A 22214-nucleotide genomic window follows, 5' to 3' on the forward strand; every position below is an offset into this window, starting at 1 on the left:
GTTAAAAAATATATGCAATCTAGTTTTCCAGTTTATTTACCATTAGGTGCTCTATAGCATTCAGTTGTTAAATGAGAGGGCTGTTTCAGAAGTGTATAGATCAGACCGTAAATCTTGTGCATTAGGGAAAATAAAATTTCATATTTACATATTAATGCAGTTGGCTTGCACTATGGACATATACAAGTTTACTGTAGCACAAGAATGAACTAGGACTAAGCCTGGGGGTGAGGTACACTCGCTGTGCACTCCCACAATAGTTAGGTCAGGATCTCATAATACAGTAAAAACCACACAGTTGCCTACTGTTCATTTTGGGAGAACCCACCAATTCTGACAGGGAAGCAACTTTCAGGTGAGTGAAACATTTACTTATTGCATCGTCTGGTAATCACTGAAGTTCAATATATCACATTGAATTGTATTACTTATCTGAGCACAAAAGCTAAGAAACAAGTCTACACAAAATGAAAATATTTCAGCTTTGGATTTGCTCTGATAACTCATCTGCTTGCTAATTTAAAGAACAATGTCACACTAAACAAAAAATAAAATTAAACTTAAGATTGTGTATTAGAATCTATGCCTATAGTTTCTGTATCAACATATAATACTTTAAGCAATAGACTCCAAATTATTGCATTGTTGAACCACTAGACAAACCATTCTATGCAATATTTTAATTAGATTTGTGTGGTTTTATTAATTGTAACAGTACCTTGACGGGGAAACAGTCATGTAAATAAAAAAAAATTAAAAAAAAGTATTGGCAGAATTATGCAGCATATAATACTTTTCCTACATGAAGCTTTTGCCAATAATATAGTGTAAATATATGTGTATAAGCCTATCAGGAATTATGTCAAATTCAAAATATTTGTTTAGATCACCACACCATTCTTTAAATGCATATTGCCCATACATCCTTTAGATGCATTCTGAAAATATAGAAAATTCATCATCATCATCATAATAAAGGGGGAGGGGGCAAGCAGATGAATGGTTTTCACTGTGATTAATCCACTTTTAGAATGTTTCTCCACTGTATAAATTGTACCCTGAGACATGCAAATTGTTGACATCAGAGTTCAGAATGCAAGTTTTCAGGGCATGAAATAGAACGGTTTGCTTATTGCTAAACCTAGTTAATGTTTTAGGCTGCTGCAGTTACATTTTTCATATTCAGGATTTTCCATTTACACTCTTTCATTTGAACAGATGAAAGAACACCCTCCCCCCCATTTTTATTAAACAAATCCTTGCCCTACACAAGTCTTAACAAGAAACTGGGATTGTTTGGAACAGACTATGGAAATATAATGTTTAGGAAAAAGTAGAGATAAGTAAGATATCAAGATTTAGAATTTCCAAATTCTATTATGGCATACATTTTTATAGTTCCGGGCAAATTCCAATTTAACAATCATGTGTAAAGTTATTCCTGGACTTGAATCCATGATTGGTTGCTTATTGCATTTCTCACGGTAGTAGGAAAATTGGTCTGCTACTGAAATAGTTGTACCAATAGTTTCCAATTACCACTCCTAAGCAACTTACACCCGCCTCCCCCACCAATAAAAAAAAAACCCAAACAGAATGGTCTACCCATGAATACTTTTAACAAGTAATGCTCTATTATGTATGCCAACATGAAACCCTGCCAACTGGACACGTTATTTCACCTGTAGGTTATTTGACCCATTTTTCCATCGAGGAAAGTGTCCACCTTGATTTCATAAATACATTTACCTAAACAATTCAGAAAAGAAGAAAATATATACAAACATCTTTATCTTTGAGGTATTCCATAACAAAATAAGTGACCTTTTAGAGAGATTTGATCATGAAAAATGTTTTAGAGAACTTAAATGCTCTTTTTAATATCCTCTTGATCACTAAATGCAAACTTTTGCTTTAAAACTTCTGATATAAGATTGATGGGATCTTCTTCTTTATGTAAATACTGGCTTCTGTTGGACCTGGTAAAAAAAAAAAATAAAAAAAAAAAATAAGGTTTTGATACAAACAGCAAATATCAGAACTTTTTATTTCATTTACGTACTTAATCATGTAACATCTAAAATTTCAAATCTATTTACCAGTCTCTGTTCAGTTTCATCCTATGAATATCTTTTAAAATTCCCATCATGTCTGCAAAACTGTTTGATTTTGAAAGACAAAGAGAGTCCTCCTCCTCATCAGACATGTTGGCCTCTATTTGACGCTGTTGACTGATTGAAGAATCTATCATTGAAGCTGATGAATACTCTGAAACATCCAATTCATCCTCTTCTGTGATATCACTAATTACAAATGAGGTGTTAGACTGGAAAGATGTTCCATAGTCAGGAAGGGATGCATCAATGTCAACATTACCAGGAAGTGAATCTGATGGTACATGCGGAGAAACTGGAAGAAAAGTATAATAGTGACATGTTGGAGAGTATATCTAAAACAAGCCATTAATTCATTTACATATAAAATTTACACATAACATGCCTGTTCATACAGGAACTGATGTACATGTAGGCACAAAATTCTAAGGTGCCCCCTGCCTTGCAACATAAAAATAAATAAAAAACACACAACAAATATTAAAATTTGACAACTGAATATATGTATGTGCATATTTCCTCTTGCAATGTGTTCTGTTTGAATCTCTGAGTAAGGTTGAGTGTGTGCAGCTGTGTAAATGTATGCAAGTTTAACTATAATAAAATTGGTTAGGATAAAGTGGGGTTAATGTCAAAGTTAGATTACATATGGTGTTTAATGATAAGAGGATTAAAATAAAACTTGGGGGTGGTTATTGAGGGATAGGGGTGTTAACATCTATTAGGATAAGGGTTAGAGTGGAGTTACATTTAGTATTGGGGTAAATGGGGTGTTCAGTTTTTTTAAGAGGAGATACCTCGGATTAAGGTAAAGGGTTTTGTTTTAGGTTTAGGCTTTGAGTGCTTAAATTTGGAACCAAGGAAAGTTTTGAGAGGAGTGAATTGGATTTGGGGGAAAAAGTAATATTTAGGTTACAGGCATGTGGAGAATGAAGGGTTACTTGCAAATTACTCACTCTCCTATGATTAATAATAGAAGTGAAGGAGCAGTTATACAATGGGCATCACTAATTGCTGTCCATGCTCCTCCTGTCAGGGTTGAGAGGCTGTTTGTGAGCAGACGGGCAGTGATCCCTTCCACTTTCTGTCCAGCCTCACACACAGACATTGGATGAGCTAAGGCAGCATGGAGTTTTACACCCCCTAGAAATGTTTAATTTTAACAGTTCAACTTTTTATTGATCCCTGCAACTAATAAATTGCAGGGATCAATCTTTTTGGCTTAACCTGGGTGACCTTAGTAAAGTACATCAATTAGAAATAATGGTAAGTTCAGACTGAAAACAGTGGTCTGTGTGAAAACTCTTCCATTCTAGTTTACCTCTTTAATGCCGTAGGACATTCTATGCCGTCCTACGGAAGCCAAACTTTTACGCTGCAGTGCAGCATAGAACATCCTGCGGATCACCAGACCCAAGTGGCATGCTTACTCACGGTACCCCCCCCCCTGCCAGGGGAACTAAATCATTTATGCAAAAACTAGGCCCTTATTGGGCATTAACGGGTTAGCACTTAACAGAAATCTCCTGTTATCCCCTGCAAATGTAAAACTGTTTGTACGCCACAGAACTCGTGCATTATGGTTACACTGTGATGTGAAAGACAGTATTGGTAAAATATTACACTATGCTCAAGATATACAGAATCATAGGTCAATACCTGCATCTGCGGAAACAATTCTAGCAATCTGACTTCTCAGAAGACTCAGTTCGTCTTGGAGATCTGGAGATCGGTTTAATGACATACCGCTTTTCTTTAAACAATACATTTTTTCCTCTTTTAGTTTTAGATTGGGAACAGATGAGTTTCGCTGCATCACCAAAAGTGGACTTGGTCTCCATTTGTGTTTCAGTGGCCTTGCATCACTCCTAAAAAACAGAAAAGTACATTAACAAAGTCTAAAAATATACTAGTTTGATTTATCTACAAAGTAAAGATACCACTGCCAAAGTACCATGCCACTTCATGCTTGCAAGCTGTAACTATGCATTGCATGTGGAGCTACAGGAATTACGATGTCTTTACATAGATTTGTGGTGGGTCTCTTTTATACAGTCAGAGAAATTATTGCCACCCTTCCTTTGAGGGGACAAGTGGATGAAATGCTAGTAGTGTTCCAGGATTTTCTGTGACCATAACAAAATCTGCATCCATTATTCTTCAAGGATCAATTTAGGGTCAGGAACACAAACATGTATTCCTGATTCTATAGTGTTAAAACCACCATCTAGGCCCCCTGTGCCCCTCAAGCCTCCATAAATATAGTAAAAATCTTACTGTATTCAAGCTTGAAGCTATAACTCTGCATGCTGTTAAGACTCAGAAAAACAAACAGTGTGCTGACATCATCAGAAGTGGTAGCCTGATCCAATCACAGTGCTTCCCCATAGGATTGGCTGAGGCTGACAAGGAGGCAGATTAGGGGCAGAGCCAGCATGATTCAAACACAGCCCTGGCCAATCAGCATCTCCTCAAAGAGATGAATTGAATCAATGAATCTCTATGAGGAAAGTTCAGTGTCTGCATGCAGAGAGAGGAGATACCGAATGTTTGGATGCATTTTAGGCAGCCATGACCCAGGAAGGATCTCTAACAGACAACTGAGGAGTGGCCAGTGAAGTTATTATTAGGCTGTAATGTAAACACCTTATTTTCTCTGAAAAGACTGTTTACAGCAAAAAGCCTGAAGGCAATGATTCTACTCACCAGAACAAATTCAATAAGCTGTAGTTGTTCTGGTGACTATAGTGTCCCTTTAAGTGAATATTTTGCATGATATTCTCATGTGCACCTAGTTGTACCAAATCTGTGTGACTGATGGAACTGATGTCTGCTATATTCCATAGCGGTAATAATGGAAAAAATAAGGAAGATTAAGGAGCATAGCGCACACAAAAATACAGTTTTACATTTTACAAGCCTCCTGCAAATCACCTATCTCAGCAAATAAATATGGGGATTCAGTTCCACCATATGGCCATACCATGTTAAGCCCACCACAACACAGGAACACAGGAAAGTATAGATTTAAAGAGATTTTGGAGGGTTTACTCCACCTCTAGTGGCTAAGTGTTTTTATTTTTTAAGGCTAGCTAGATTTCTTTTATTCATTTTGCTACTTTATTTTCATGTGTCTTATATTAATTGGTTTTGTATTAAACACCACTAGTAATTTTTCCTCACTACGAATGTAGTAGCAGCGTATGCATATGTTGTGTAAACAGGCTGTGGAAGTATACATTTTAGGGGTAACCGAAGACACAACATACAAGTATTGGTGATGGTAGCAGTTTAGTGAAAACCTAGAGCAGTATTTGGAGGATAATTATTTGAAATTGTATTCCTGGTTAAGATAGTCAAGTTAGTAAATTGAAAAGGCTTATTTATTAACCCTCATTTTCCCCACACTCAACCAATCGCCATTACATGGCAGATATTCCTATATTTCTTTTCCCCCCCTATATCTCTTTACACATTATTTCAGTCACTCCAAGTCTGACATGTCCTATTAAGGAGCATTCTAATATTAGAAATACAAATTTGTTATTTCTAACTTTAAAGGAACTCCTAGCTAGTTGGATTCAGGATTCCATGAAAAAGTAAAATAGTTTTAAGTTACCTTTGAACACATGCCCACAGGCGCTCCACCCCTGGCAGTACTGATTATAACAGGCAATCTAAAGTTTTCCACCAGGAAAGCATGCTGAGCCTAATGTACATATGCCACAATCATCATCTCCTCATAGAAATCCATTGTCCCAATGTACCTCTATGTGGTGCGTTCGGACAAGAGATCTGCAGGTGTTGCAAGCAGGTTTCAGATATTACCCAATGAAACAGAAAATGCATAATTAAACGCATACATAGTTTTCAATTGGGTATATCTACTTAACAGTGATTTTTTTTGAGGGGGCAGTGGAGTGTCTCTTTATAGAAAAGGAGGGAGAGGGAGAGGGGGGAGGGGAGGAGGCAACTCTTAAGTCAGTTAAGTCAACTCTTAAGTCAGTTCTCCAAGACCCACATCACAATTAAGAATCAGTTTGTCATATTTGTAAATCAAAAATTATTTGGTCAGTAGTTCTTTATGTAATTTTTCATAGATGTGTTTGGATGCAGGCTGCTATAATCCTAAAAATCAATACCTGACTCTTGCATAGGTTTCATCATCATCTGAAGCTATCCATTTTATATCTGCCAGTGTAGGAACCATTGGTGCATCAGTGAAATATAAATCTGATCCACTTGGCAATGCCTGCAAAACAAAAAACAAAGGAACATTCATTATACTTATACAAAATAGAAAAGGTTGTAAAAACACTTTTTGGAAGCCAAAAGTTAATTTCTTTTTTTTTTCAAATTCTTTATTTTTAGAGTGACATTGGTATTTCTGCGTATAACACATCATCAGTTACATTACAAGTTCCTTTGTTGACAATGGTATGGGTACAATTGGCTCTGGAACATACCGCGTCCGCGGTTTAGGTATAGTTTCTCAGATTCGTTAGTGTTAGCTAATTGGTGTCACTGTTATACATTATATACATTGTACATAGAAATAGTACAATGAGAAACGACAATAATCATAAAAGGAGAACGACAAAAAGAAAGAACATATTAAAGGTGCACGCTATAGAGGTGTCTAAGTATAATCGGTTAAACCATGTAGTATCCAGCCCGGAGGGACGAGCCACGTAGTCCAGACCTGTGCTCTGAGCGTGGGGTATCCACCTCTGTAACATCAAACACTGCTCGTTGGCTGGATGCTCAATGAGTAAGTCCTCCCGATGCTGCTGATGAGTGGACTTAGTCTGTTGTCCCTCATCATCTCTAGTATGAATTAACCGAGGGGGGGGGGGGGTGGATAGTCTGGGGGGGGGGGGGAGGGAGCGGATTCCCATGGTGAGCATCGGAGCGCCGTGCAGGAGGTGTTTCACTTTTTACCAGTCAAGTGTGGTAGCGGTGGAAGGCAGTGTGTCAGTGGGGTGGTCCTAGTGTGGTCTACTTATGCGCCCCAGTCACCAGCCATCCACATTTCCCAGATTTTTTCGTATGATTTTATATTACCTCTCACTCGTGCTGTGAGGTCGTCCATAACCCGTATGTCCTTTATTTTAGGAATTACTGCAGTCACCTGGGGGATTTCTGGTTTAAGCCATGCCTGTGCCATGGTAAGTCTGGCCGCTAACGTGATTTTATGAAGCAGTTTTTGTTGCTTCCTAGGCCAATCGTCTAGAGTTCTCGAAAGCAAAAATACCCATGGGTCTATAGTTATGTGCCTGTGGAATACTTGTTGTAATAGGTTCCCTACATCTCGCCAGAAAGCCTGTGCTTTAGGGCATTCCCACCACATATGGATGTAAGTCCCCTTATGCCTGCACCCTCTCCAGCACAGGTCGTCAGGGGTTTTTCCCATGCGATATAGTTTTGCCGGGGTCGTATACCATCTCAGCATGGTCTTGTAGGCCTGCTCTTGTTGGGTGACGCATATCGAGATAGTTTTGTTCGCTTCCCAGATGTCCCTCCAATCTGTGCCCTCTAGAGTCTCATTTAGGTCAGTTTCCCACTGTGTGGTGTAGGGGAGGCTACCCCAATCTGAGCTGTTTGTGCATAGGTGTGCGTAGAGGTTAGATATCAACCCCTTTGGGGGGTTTTCTTTGAGGCACATTCGCTCGAAGCCTGTGAGTGCGGTGGTTGCTGCCGTTTTTGCTAATTTATGTTGTGCGAAATCTCGTATTTGCATGTATCTAAAGAAGTCTGAGGGGCCCAGCCTGGTCCTTTCTGTCAGCTTGTCGAACGTCACCAATTGGTTCCCTTCATATAAGTGTAGCGCCCTCTGTATCCCCGCCTCCTCTATGTTTTTAAAATCTTGGGCCCTCATACCCGGTAAGAAAGCTCTATTTCGAAACAGAGGCATCATTGGGGAGGGGGCCGTGGTTAGTTTGAATTTTAAGGCCGTGGAGTCCCATACCCGTAGGGAGTTCAGTATGGCTGGGCAGCCTGTGCGTAAGATCGCCCTGTGTTCTCTGGGTACCCATATGTAGAATTGGGGCAAGTCGGCTCCCGTGAAGCCAGCTTCAAGGTCTGCCCATCTGCGGGTTCCCGGTGTTGAATGCCACAAGGCCACTTGTGTCAATTGAGCCGCTAGGTAGTAGTTGTACAGATGGGGCAACCCCAACCCCCCTCCATCTTTGGGTCTGTATAGAATGTTGCGGGCCACTCTGTGTCGTTTGCGCTGCCATATAAAGTCTCCGATAGCCCTCTGTAAGGGGGCCAGGTCTTTTTTAGTGACGGGGATGGGGAGGGCTTGGAAGAGGAAGAGGAGCCTGGGGAGTATATTCATTTTGATTGTGTGCACTCTCCCTATCCAGGATATGGGCTTATCTGTCCATTTGTCAAGGTCCGCGTCCAGGGTCCTGATAAGGGGGGTGTAGTTAGCTCCGTACAGCTTTCGGGGATCAGCCGTCAAATGTATCCCTAGATACTTAATCGCGGTATGTGTTATGGGTATGTGGTGGTGATTCCTAATGTGCATCGTATCGATTGCCGTCATGGCTATTGGGAGGGCAGTGGATTTCGATAAATTGACTTTATATCCTGAGAGGGCTCCGTATTCTGTTAGGTCCCTGTCTAGAGCCGTCATCGAAGTTTTTGGGTTTGTAAGGGTGAGAAGGACATCGTCTGCATATCCCGAAACTTTATATGTTTGGTCGCCCACTGTTATTCCCTCTATGGCCTTGTTTGTTCTGATTGCTTGCAGCAAGGGTTCTAACGTGAGTACGAATAGGAGGGGCGATAGTGGGCAGCCTTGGCGTGTGCCGTTATGCAGGGTGATAGGGGATGTCTTGGCGCCAGGGATCCGTATGAGTGCCTTGACGTCGGTGTACATGGCTTGGATCGTTTGTATATATGTATCTGGGAATTGGAGGTGTCGTAAAAGTTCAAACAGGTAAACCCAATTAACTCTATCGAACGCCTTTTCGGCGTCAAGAGAGAGAACGAGCGTAGGGGTTTGTGAAGTCGTCTGTGTCCAAATAAGGTTGATGTTACGTCTGGTATTTTCGAACAGTTGGCGGTCGGGGATGAATCCTACTTGGTCGGGATGTACTAGTCCTTGTATGTGTGGGGCCAGTCTGTCTGCTAGTATCTTAGCCAATAGTTTTACGTCGTGGTTGATCAATGATATGGGCCTGTAATGTTCCGGGTATGACGTGTCCTTCCCCGGTTTAGGTATTAATACAATGTGGGCTGTTGACATATCTGGGTCGGGGCGTCCGCCCTGCATCAGGTGGTTAAACCATCCTAGCAGGTGGGGTATTAGTTCCTCCCTATACGTCTTGTAATAGCTGCCCTCATAGCCGTCTGGGCCCGGGGCTTTATGTCCTTTAAGTCTAGTGATGGCTCTATCGATTTCGTCTGCTGTAAATTCTTCCCCCAGGGTTTCTGTGAGTGCAGGGGTCAGTTTCGGGAGGTTGAGTTTATGTAGAAATTGCCTAATCTCGTCCTGCATGTGTGGGGTCATGTCTGCGTCTGTGGGTGTGTGGTTGTATAAAGTTTGATAGAATTCTGTGAATATTTGAGCTATGTCGGTGGGTGCTGTCTTTGTTCGACCTTCGCGGTCTCTAATTGCCGTGATATGATTTTGTTTTGGCCGCGGGCGGAGAGTGCGCGCTAAGAGCGTGTGCATCTTGTTGGCTTGTTCATAGAAATTTCTCTTGGACCAGGTCATTGCCTTAGCTACGTCATCTAGTAGGGTTTCCCTAATGTGGCGCCTGGTAATTTGTAGGGCTGTGAGTCCTTCGGGGGAGGGGTTAGTTTTGTGTCTCTGTTCTTGGGTGTGGAGGTCGCGTAAAAGGGATTTTAAGTGCGTCGTTTTTCTTAACTTTTTTCTGGTCGCCTCTCTAATTATGACACCTCTGATGACCGATTTATGAGCGGCCCATATGGTGGCCGGAGTCAGGTCCTGAGTAAAAAGTTAATTTCTTAACCATAGCGAGACATTGCACCCCATTCCAGTCTATGACCATGTTGCTACAACCCATTAGTTTCCTCAATTTCAAAATACAAAAAGTCAATACAAATATACTTACTATGGTGTCTTCCCTCTGGAGCCAACAGTGCACCCAAACCCTTAAACACTTGGTCTCTAAAGTTGCGCCTATATCATGCAGAGCCCCTTATGGCCTCTCTGAGAGAGCAGACATTTCATACTATATGGCTACTGTGGATTGATTTTATCTCCCTGTGGAAAGGACAGCTTTATCACATCGCAATAGACTCCTGCTTAATTCAAATAGTCTTCTGATTGTTGACATTTCAGACTCCCCATCAACCCTTACCTTTTCATCCTTTTTCCTAACCCCTCTTTTCTGAAGCAGGTACAGCCCATTAAGTCCTCTATTCCTCAAAAGGCTAACAGGCTATATCTTACCCGTTACAGCTGAATTGGAAGAACATTAACCTCATTAAACTTAGGTTCATTCATTTATTCGGCCTCTTGCTTCTTTATTTTACTTGCTGTAACCCATTGTTACTCCACTAGTATTCACACCCTCCATTGTCTTCCTTTTCTTAACAAAAACTGCCAGATTCACACAACATTGTACAGAACTCTTAAAATTCAAAGCAATTTATTTTAGAACTATATTGTTTTGAAAACCATTGAAATCAAAATCGAGAAGCCATTGATGGAATGGATCTGCCAGAAACGGAGTGTGTTTACTTCAATGGTCTTTCACAAGCATTTACTGTATTTGGTTGCTCTAAGTAGGAGTTGTATAACGAATGATAATTTGTGGTAATTTTGTATGCAGGTTTGAATTTAACCTGCCACAGGAATAAATAATGTGAACAATATGAACTTTACATTCACAACATATTTTAAATGAGAACTCTAAATTTAGATCTTTTATAGTTACGGCCAAAATATCTCTATAACTTTATACTTCAAAACCTCAACAGGTATTCAACGATGCATGCTACTTACTGCCACAAAGTAAACAAAATTTAAGCAGTTTCAACTGGTCAGTTCATTTTTATTCACTAAAAAGTACACAAGATAAAAAGCTGGAATGCAAAGAATATATCATGTACTAACAGTACGTATTCCACTAATAAATTATGTACAAAACGAAAGTACAAATAAATATATAATATTTTATATAAGATGCCAAATTCCCAGCTTATTGCAGTATGCAAAGATACCTTTTTTATTGGAGTCAATAAGCCAGCAGTGCATGCAAGTATATAGCTGTATATATGTATGTATGTATGTATGTATGTATGTATGTATGTATGTATGTATGTATGTATGTATGTATGTATGTATGTATGTATGTATGTATGTATGTATGTATGTATATAAATTGATCCAATAAAGGTGAAGCAAGCATATTGAAAAATAACTATATAAGACATTAAGATGTGGGTTTATATAAAGTTTTGGTAGTGTGTGAGAAAGCCAGAGTCTACATTAAGTCCTTCATTTCTGGTGCTGAAATGTGTGATCATTTTCATCTCAAATGTCTTCATGAGAGTCTTGGAAATTCCCTTTAAGAACTTTAATCCTGAGGTTTTGGATGGAGTGACCAGTCTGAGAGAAGTGACGACCAACAGGGGTACTGGTATGGGGGGTTCAGGAAATATTTTTTTGAGGGGAGAGGGAGAGAGGGAGAGAACGAACTACTGGAATATATATATATATATATATATATATATATATATATATATATATGCAGAACCAATTAACATGATGCAGAATCAATTCACACAATTGGCTCTGGTGGAATGCATATGGAGGGTTTTGAGGAGTCCATGTCCCGCTTTGGAGCACTTGAGCAGACTACATATTACAACTACACCATAAACGCATTCCATTTCTTAAAGAAGACATCCCAGGGTATTTTAAAAGGCATATTTTGAACCTTAGCGTGGGATAATTTTTCCACTAGCTTGTACCACGTATAGTGGTTATAAGCATTTTTTCTGCCTTTTTGACACACAGTGAGTTTGCACAGTGCTACGACTGTATAATACTTCGTAGGTTTCTCAGCTATGTCGTCCGTGTACAGCAATACCCCCATAAGTACCTTTGCCAGGTATATGTGGCCATGGAAGGGGCACATTTGAGACACAGTCATTCCAGTTTTTTTCTCCAAACTTTGAATTTTTACGCTGTGTCCATGCCCCATTTTATAGTATTTTACCAGGCTATATAATCCAAATACCCCATAAAGCCATACCATTTCTTTTTTTTTTTAAATTCTTTATTTATATCCAGGCAGAGCACCAATAATGATACAAACAACACAATACAGTAAGACACAAGGTAATATAGCATACATCCGATATTGCACAAGTGAGAAAAACAAACAGTGTAATAAGGTATTCTCCGAGTGCATGCGTAAATCGTGTGCAGACTGTCATATCCCAAGTTCTGAAAGTGCCCCGCCAGGGTTTTTTATAAGAGAGATAATATAAAAGATGAAAATTATCGTGATCCGACCAGCTATCAAGTTCCGTATCCTCTCACACCATGCTCATATGTATTTACCCATATAAAGTACAGGTGGGATCAGAATGTTTGAGGGAGCCTAAAACTTCCCCAGAGTCGTCAGCACGTATCTGCCAGCATTACGCCAGTACCGCCTAAGACTCCACACCTGCTCACCTGAGCTCACCTACTTGGCGATAAAGGAGCACTATTATCGGTCAGGACCGAGAAGAAGGTGACTTATAGAAAAGTGGAAGCACATAAACTTCCAAGAAGGAAAGATAAAGGAGATAGGGGTAGGAGGAAGGTATAAGAGGGGGAAAGGAGGGGGTCAGGAAGGGGTAGACCAGGGAACCAATCGCCACGACCCCAACAGAGTCACGCGGCCCAGGCCCACAATGGAACTCGAGCAATTAGCAACATTCGTCCCTACGAAGGAGCGCCGGGTGGATGAAACAAGGCCAGGGGATGACGGCCGGCAAGAGACGCAGGGGGCCGGGGGAGAGACCTCCCCCCACCCCATCACCTATTCGCCGACTCCACTCTCTATCCACGGGCCCCAGACCTTTTCAAATCTAGACAATGTACCCCTGACCTGCGCTGTCAGCTTGTCCATTAGGTAATTATCTCTAATCTTTTGAATAACCAGGTCTCGCGAGGGGATCCCCCTTTGCAGCCAGACCTGTGCCAAAGCCCTCCGAGCAGCTAAGTTCACCTTAAGTACCAGTTTCTGTTCATTCCTGGTCCAATCATCCATGGACCTGGCCAGGAGGAAGACCCAGGGGTCTAGGCGGACTTCTCTATCAAAAATATCCCGTAGCAGGTCTGCAATCAATTTCCAATACTTCCGTATCTCAGGGCAATCCCACCACATGTGAAGATAAGTCCCCTTTTGGCCACAACCTCTCCAACACAGATCATTGGGCGCCCTATGCATCCTGTAAAGCTTTACCGGAGTGGTATACCATCTAAACATGGTCTTGTAAGCCTGTTCCTGCAGGGAGACACACATTGACGAGGCCGCCGCGGCCTCCCAAATCTCCTGCCACTCGACCCCTTCTAGCTCCTCATTCAAGTCTGCCTCCCAGTGGGCCGTGTAGGTCAAATCCCCCCACTCAGTCGTGGTCGTGCTTAGATGTGCGTATAAATTAGTAATCAGACCTTTCGGGAATTGTTCTTTCACGCACATCCGTTCAAAGAACGTGAGCGGGGTCAATGCGGCCGTTTTTACCTCCGGGGTCAGGGCAAAATCCCTTAGTTGGAGGTATCTGAAAAAGTCAGACGGACGTAGAGGGGCTCGGGATTTCAATTCCTCAAATGTTACAAGCGATCCGCCTTCATAAAGTTGGTAAAATCTCTGGACCCCAGTGCCCTCCAAACCTCGAAAGTCCCTCGCCTCCATCCCAGGTAGGAACGCCGCATTCCTCAAATAAGGGGTCAAAGGGGACACATGGGGAGACAAGCCATACTTTAAAGCTGCTGCATCCCATATTTTTATAGAGTTATTTATAGCCGGGCATGCTACATGGGTCGTTGGTCTACGGTCCCGAGGGACCCACATGTAGAATTGTGGCAAATCTGATCCCAAGATAGCAGATTCCAAATCAACCCATCGCCTCTCCCCGACAGGGGAGTGCCACATGGCTATCTGGGTCAGTTGGGCTGCCAGATAGTAAAAATAAAGGTTAGGCAGCCCCAAACCTCCCCTCGTTTTCGCTCTATAAAGAACATTACGTGAGATCCTATGGCTCCTATTCTGCCAAATGAATTTACCCACCGCCTTCTGAAGCGCGCCCAAGTCCGCTCTAGTCAGTCGGACCGGGAGTGCCTGAAACAGGAACAAGATTCGGGGGAGGACATTCATCTTGACAGAATGGATCCTGCCGATCCAAGAGATCGGCTTATCCACCCACCTCTCCATATCGTCAATCAGTGTTCGCATCATAGGGGCGTAATTTTGTTGGAACAGCTGAGCAGGGTCTGCCGTAAGTCGGACTCCAAGGTACGTAATATAATCCCTCGCTATACGTATATTGTACGTTCGTCCTATAAGGTCTAGTTCCGCGGTTCCCACCCTCACCGGAAGCACGCTCGACTTGGCCATGTTAACCTTATAGCCGGCTATTCCACTATACACATCCAGCAGCAGCGTCAATGCCTCCATAGATTCCAATGGGTCAGTCAGAGTAAGCAGAATGTCATCAGCAAAGCCCGACACGACATACTTCTGCCCTCCAACCATAACCCCCTTGATATCCGCGTTTTCCCTGACAGCCTGCAAAAGGGGTTCCAAGGAAAGGGCAAACAGCAGGGGCGACAAAGGGCAGCCCTGTCTGGTACCGTTCCCCAAACTGAAAGGCGTTAACCTGGCCCCCGCTATCCTTACCCGTGCCCTAACATCCGTGTACATAGCTCTAATCAATGTAAGGAACGGGGCTGGAAAGCCAAAGTGTCGAAGTACTTCGAACAGATACGGCCACTTCACCCTGTCAAAAGCCTTCTCGGCGTCGAGTGATAGTATCAAGGTTGGGGTGTCCCTAGCGGTTTGTCGCCAGATGAGGTCAACATTGCGCCTAGTATTCTCGAACAGTTGCCTACCTGGGACAAAGCCCACTTGGTCCGGATGTATTAGGCCTGGCAGCAAGGGGTTCAGCCTATGAGCCAGAACTTTTGCCAGGATTTTGCAATCATGATTGATCAAAGAGATAGGGCGGAAATTTTCCGGCACCGAGTCATCCCTACCTGGCTTTGGCAATAGAACAATATCAGCCAATGACATGTCTCCATCCGGTGCGCCCCCTTCCAATAGATCGTTGAACCATTTCTCCAAATGGGGAGTCAGTTCTTCCCGAAAGATCTTATAGTAACCCCCATCGAAGCCATCAGGGCCCGGAGCCCTGTTGCCTCTTAACGAGGAGATAGCCGCGTCAATTTCCTCAGCCGAAATCCGCATTCCTAGGGCCTCGGAGTCTGCACCCCGTAAGGCCGGGAGGGACAATCGGGAGAGGAAAGAGCGGGTGTCATCAGTTTCCTTAGAGGGGTCATTGCCAGTCCCCCTAGAATGGTTATATAATTTGGAATAATATTCCGTAAAGACTTGAGCTATCTTAGAGGGGTCCGTATGGCCTGTGCCCGAGGCATCTTTAATGCTCGTAATGTGCGTGCTTCTCTGTCTCGGTCGGAGAGACCTTGCTAATAGTGTATCCATTTTGTTTGCTTTTTCGTAATAAGTTCGCTTGGACCAAACAATAGCCCTGGCCGTCTCGTCGAGGAGAGTTTCGCGTATTAATGCCCGGAAGGCTTTAACGTCAGCTAGTGTGCGAGGCGAATTGTTAAGTTTATGTTTCGTTTCTGCTTTTCCAAGAGCCTCCAGGAGCGCCGCTAACCGTTGAACCTTTCTCTTTTTTTTCAAGGTGGCTTCTCGGATTAGAACACCCCGGATAACCGCCTTGTGCGCTGCCCACACCGTGGGCGGACGGACACCAACCTCAGTATTTCTAGCGAAATACTCTGCCAGTTCCCCCCGAACCTTCTCCACCACGATCGGGTCCTGGAGCAGGGAGGTATTCAGCTTCCAAGACCACGGAGAAGCCGTACACAAATTGTCCAAGGTCATTGTGACCTCCGCGTGGTCCGACCAGGTTATCGACCCCACCGTGGCGCCGGATACCTTGGGCACCACATGGGGGTTCACAAGAAAAAGGTCGATCCGCGAGTAGGTATCATGGGGAGCAGAATAAAAAGTGTAGTCCCGAACATCGGGATGATGTGCTCTCCAGATATCCAAAAGACCCGTACGCCGAATAAAGTCATATAACAGTTTATCCTGTCCCCCTCTCCCATGGGATCGAGGGAGTCCCCTGCATGGCCCTCTATCCACCGCCGGACATGGAGCCGCGTTGAAATCGCCTCCAACTATCACCATGCCATGCGGTAAAGAATTCACCAATCGAGCCATGTCCTCCCAAAAATCGGTGGAGGGGGCGTTCGGTGCGTAGATATTAAGCAGGTGTATCGGGTGCGAATGAACACTCCCCGTCACTAAAATAAAACGCCCTCCTGGATCCGCCTGGACCGATCCCACTCTGATCGGGCATCTATGATGGACAAGCACCGCGACCCCATTTCTCTTGTTTAAAGCCCTGGACTCATAGGCTGTCCGAAAGGTATGGTCCTTCAAGGCCAGCTTAGCTACAGCCGGGATATGTGTCTCCTGTAGGAATGCTATATCAGGATTAAGGCGCTTAAGTTCCCGAAACATAAGGCGGCGCTTGTTCGGAGCATTAAGGCCTTTCACATTCAATGATAATAACTTTAGAGGCATCTTATTCTACATGTTGTCCAGCTAAACCCATGCGCCAGCTCGCCCTGAGGCCAAGAGGCGCGGTCTGTCATAACGTAGCTCAGAAACATTAATAGGCCCAGGCCCAACTGACTAGGACAATAGTACGTGGCACAGTTAGGTTCACCCGTTCCCCCCTCCTGAGGGGATAGCACAAGGGAAGGGATAAGAAAAGGGAAGTAAGGGGGAGAAAAAAGGACAGAAAGAAAAAGAGAAAATGAAAAATAGAACATAAAAAAAATAAGCCTGGTCTTACCTATAGCCAGGCATGTCTGGGGTGTAAGCTCCGTCCTCCTCAAAACCTCCATGAAGATCCATCGGATTAGGAACATAGACCAACAACAGAATGCACCACAAGGGTGCCAATGTCAACTAATTAAGAGATATTAAATATACTACCATTAGGTGGGTGACAGTGCGGATTACCAACCCCAACTCCAAGGGGTCTGCCCCCGCAGCTAAAAGCCGCCCCGCCAGCCTCCCCCCCAGGAATCTACCTGAAGGCCCAGGCAGACAACCAACCCCCGCGACTCCACCCCCGCAACCATGATTTCAGAAGCAACGAAGCCATCCCTCCCCCAGTGGGCAACCCCTCATACACCGGGCCCTCTAGTGCGGCACGGCCGATCGATCGGCTCAGGGGATAAGGGGGGGGGGGGGGGAAGGGCCAACTCCCTGCCACAGACCCATGATTCCATAGCATATCCTGAACAGTAATATAGCATGACCCAAATAAGAACCCCGCCCGCCGCCCCCCACCTCCACCCGACCAGAAACAGGACCGGGATATGAAAAACTTGGAGAGTAGGGAGAGAGCCGTCTACCGCCCGGAGCAGAGCCAGACAAGTTTAGCTAGGGGTCCCAACATCACATAAAAATCTGAATTAGTACATACAACCCGAAACCATTGCGCAAAAGCCAACCCGCCGCCCACGGCAACCCGAACCTCCCATCAAAGACAAAAAGGAGGAGAGGGGGCGGGGGGGGCGATAGCCTCCCAACACAGTACAACATAAACCTAAACTTAAATACATGACCCCTTTCCGCCGCGTAGGCAGGCTCCCACCGCCCAGGTCAACCCGACATACACACATTGCAGAAAAATAACCTCATCTGGAGTATATCCCGATAACTATGTAACAAGTAAAATCTACCCTGCCGGTCCCCAATAACTAGCGCAAACCCCCACCCGCCGCCCACCGCACAGAATAAATCCAAAGCCACCTAAGTTTTGTCAATGTCGCTCAAATAGAGAGTGTGTGACGGTGGGAGGGCCAGGGCCAGAGAGAAGCGTTGTCCCGAATGTGAACGGCCACCTCTGCCCCTAAAATACAGCACTCACACCCATCAGCTCGTCGGGCCCAAAAATGACAGGCCGTAGTGAAAGTAAGCCCTAGCCCACCCCATAAAGATGTCCCAACCCCAACAAAAAGGGAAGCTTGAAAAACAAATAGGGTCGGGCCGACCCAGGGCCTTGGTATGGGGGGGAGGGGAGGGGGGGGGGGGGAAGGGAAGGGAGGGGGGGGGAAGGGAGGGGGGGGAGGGGAGGGGAGGGGGAGGGGGGGGAGGGGGGGAAGGGAGAGGGGGGAGGGGAGGGGGGGAGGAGGGAACAAGTAAAAGGATCAGGGAACCCCCCAGATCTACCCACCCAAACAGCGAGAGCCCCCCCTGAACACCTGAGAGCCCATAGCTACGGACATCCGAATCGGTAGATCGCCAAATAAGCCGATTCCCTCACTCTCCCGCCGTGAGCCAGTCACGAGGCAGAGGAGTCAAGGTGCCTGCCGAAGTAGCCTGTATCGCCAGATCCACTGGAACCGGAATACCCATCCCCTGCAAGAAAGGCACCGGGTCACCATCAGCCAGCAAGATTTTGGTGCGGCCATCCTTAAACGCCATCAATCGGAAAGGGTGGCCCCAAGCATATTTAATGTTGTTGCTCTGTAGAAGTTCAGTAATAGGGCGCCACTCGCGCCGTTTCTGCAGCGTAGCAGGCGTTAAGTCTTGGTAAACAGCCAGTTCAGCCCCATTATACATTATCTTGTTATTCCTACCATGTGTCATGATAGCTTCTTTGGTTTGAAACGACAGGAACCTGATGATCACATCCCTTGGCCTCCTGTCGTCCATCCGCCGGGCTCGCAGTGCCCTATGGGCCCGTTCAACATGCCACAGATGTTCTGGTATGTCAGGGAGAAGCGGTCTAAAAATGCTCACCACCAGTTCAAGGAGAGACCCCTCCCCCTCCTGCTCCGGCAGGCCGCGAAGACGGATATTGTTTCTCCGTGATCTGTTGCCGAGGTCTTCGATAGCTAACTCGGCTTGGGATAGTCGGGACGTCAGGACGTTAATTTGCCCTGCAGCTGCATTGTGGGCTACCACAGTAGACTCCATCCGCTGTTCCAGGGCAGCTGTCCTGACGCCCAAGGCCTGAATCTCCGTTTTGACCTCGGCCGTGTTCCTGGCAATCTCCGTGGCTAGGTAGGACCGAACCTCCGCCAGCTTCGCCAGAATTTGGCCTGTGTCGGTTTCCAGGGCCACCGAAGAGACTCCGCTCCCCGGGCTGGATGGTGAGTGAGGCGTCCCCCGGCCATCCCGTCCGCCATCTTGAGTGGCCATGCGCATGGCGCGAGAGGCCGCAAACATTTCCGACACCGTAGCGCCCGGTTCCGAAGATTTTTTTTGCTGCTTTCTCTGGACCCGCCTATCCATCTCAGGTCACCCACCTAAATCCGTAAGTTATACGAGTATATCTCTGCTAATATAGGCCGTTGGCACCGTGGTTCAGCGGAGCTCTATCCGGACACGTCCAGCTCGCTCGGCTGCAAACCACGCCCCCCAGCCATACCATTTCTTAAAGAAGACATCCCAGGGTATTTCAAAAGGCATATTTTGAACCTTAGCGTGGGATAGTTTTTCCGCTAACTTGTACCAAGTGTAGTGGTAATCAGCGTTTTTTATGCCTTTTTGACACACAAAGTGAGTTTGCGCAGTATATTTTGCAAACCTTATGTGTGCTACGACTGCATAATAATACATATGTTGCTCAGCTATGTCGTCTGAGTACAGCAATACCCCTGCATTTACCTTTGCCAGGTATATGTGGATGTTGAAGGGGCACATTTGAGACTCAGCTCAGTTTTACGCTGTGTTCATTTTCGAGTAGTTTAGATGGTTGGTTATTAAAACTTCCCCACAAACACATACTATGTATTAAAGAATACACCCTGGGGTAATTCAAAAGGTGTATTTTGAACCTTAGCGTGGGATAATTTTTTTCTCTAGTTTGTTCCAGGTGTAGTGGTAAGCAGCACTAACAGTAAATTCCCTAATTTCCCATAACTCCCACCCGCCCCAGCTAGCAAAATATATAATTTTAAAATATTTAAATTAATAAAATAAATTGAACCCCTGAAGGTTAAAAAAAATAAAAATGTTAACCCTAAGGGGTTAAAAAAAAAAATATCGGATCACAGTATAATACAGTGATCTGTATTTTGATCACTATAGATAGTGATCAACTGGCAGGGAAGGGGTTCATTTTATGAGGACTGGGTAAAGGAGGGTGGGAATTAACTTTTTAAAAACATTTTTTTTTTTACTTTTTTAACGTTAACCCCTAGCTAGCCTAACACCAAATTCCCCAATTCCCCGCTAACATCCACCCACCACAGCTAGCTAAATATACAATTTTAATATATTTAAATTAATTAATAAAATTAACCCCTGTTGACCCTCAGGGGTTAAAAAAAATGTATACCCTGCCAATTGATCACTGTAGTCAGTGATCAACTGGCAGGGAAGGGGTTAATTTTTATTTAAAATAGGTAAAGGGGGTGGGATTTTAATTTAACTTTATTTAATTTTTTTTTTTTTTTTTTTTTAACAGGGAGAAGATCATCACTGATCCGTCTCCCTGCACTTCACACTGAACCCAGTCCCTGCAACACATGTGCTCGCTCTGACAGCCGGAGGAGCATTAACTTTACCATATGACAGAACTGGTCCGTCATTTGGAGTTAACAGTTTCCCCGCCATGACGGATCCAGGTCCGTCACTCAGCGGGAAGGGGTTAATTCAAAGTGAATTTCAAATTTCAACCCAATATAGCTAAAATGGAAGCATAACTGGATTAGAGAGTTTTTCCAGGTCAGCTATTTTGATGTTAAATTTGAAAGTCCCTTTGAATTCTCACTGTAGTAAATAGAAATAGAATTTGAATATTTGTGTTAAACCAAAAGGTATCTTTGAGGAAAGTTTTAATTGACACTAAGCAAAACATAATTTCAAAAGTTGTATACTTCGTTTCGGTTAGTGCAACTGAGCATTCCTAACACTATAGTTTCTCTCTAGATTACCTCAAAACAGGCTCTGGGACAGGGCTTTAACGGCAGATGAGATCCAATTCTCCTAACAAGACTACGCGAAGCACCACAGGGCTTGTTCTCCCATACTGGAATCATCTGAAAAATAGCAACATTAAGAGACTATCTTAAAAAACAGTCATGAGAAAAACTAAAAGAGATAACAGATATACAATTTTGGACGAGAGAGAGAGAGAACCCCCCCCCCCCCCAAAAAAAAATTGGAATTTGGTTAACTTTTTATGTATTGTCCTGAATTATTTTAGCATTTTATATATCTTTATTTAAGTTTTCAGTTTTCTTTGATTAGACAATTTAACCACTTAAGGACGGAGTCCGTTGTACAAGTTGTGATCAAAACAATACGTAAACAAAACCTGGATTTTGCGCTATAGGTCTGTTCAACCATAATTCAACTCTTTCATATTAAGTACACCCACACATATTATATATCATTATGTTCAGGAGAAACAGGGCTTTTATTTCATATCAAATATTTATATATGAAACATAATTTAATATGAATAAAATTAAAGATCTTGAAAAATAAAATATATATTTTTTTAAAGTTCTGCATGGCATTTTAACTGTTAATTTCATAATACTGTTAGTTTGTACTGCAATAAATGACATCTATTTTTGTATTCAGTGATGTCTAACAAGTACAAAAGTACCCACTATGTACAGGTTTTATGGTGTTTTGGTGAGTTACCGGGTCAAATATAGGGCTTTCCCATTTCAGTTTGGTTAGGTGGCCTATGTTGCCTTTGAGACCATATGGCAGCCCAGGAATGAGAATTACCCCCATCATGGCATATAATTCACCAAAGTAGACAACCATGGGGATTCAGAATGGGGTATGTTCAGCCTTTTTAGTAGCCACTTAGTCACAATCACTGGCCAAA

The 22214-nt window shown here is 43.7% G+C and overlaps 1 protein-coding gene across 1 annotated transcript in view; it reads right to left on the reverse strand.

The window, feature by feature from the left end:
- Nucleotides 1-1395: 1395 nt before the first annotated feature.
- The window catches only part of MTFR1L (mitochondrial fission regulator 1 like), a 34057-nt gene continuing 13238 nt past the window's right edge, over nt 1396-22214 (reverse strand). The window contains exons 2-6 of the mRNA XM_063444555.1: nt 21304-21408; nt 6257-6366; nt 3774-3982; nt 2100-2409; nt 1396-1979 (exon numbers count right to left, since the gene is read on the reverse strand). Coding sequence (XP_063300625.1) covers nt 1865-1979; nt 2100-2409; nt 3774-3982; nt 6257-6366; nt 21304-21408 — 849 coding nt within the window. The 3' untranslated portion in view covers nt 1396-1864. The remainder of the gene's footprint in view (nt 1980-2099; nt 2410-3773; nt 3983-6256; nt 6367-21303; nt 21409-22214) is intronic.

Source organism: Pelobates fuscus, chromosome 1 (genome assembly GCF_036172605.1).
Source record: "Pelobates fuscus isolate aPelFus1 chromosome 1, aPelFus1.pri, whole genome shotgun sequence".
Taxonomy (NCBI): Eukaryota; Metazoa; Chordata; class Amphibia; order Anura; family Pelobatidae; genus Pelobates; species Pelobates fuscus.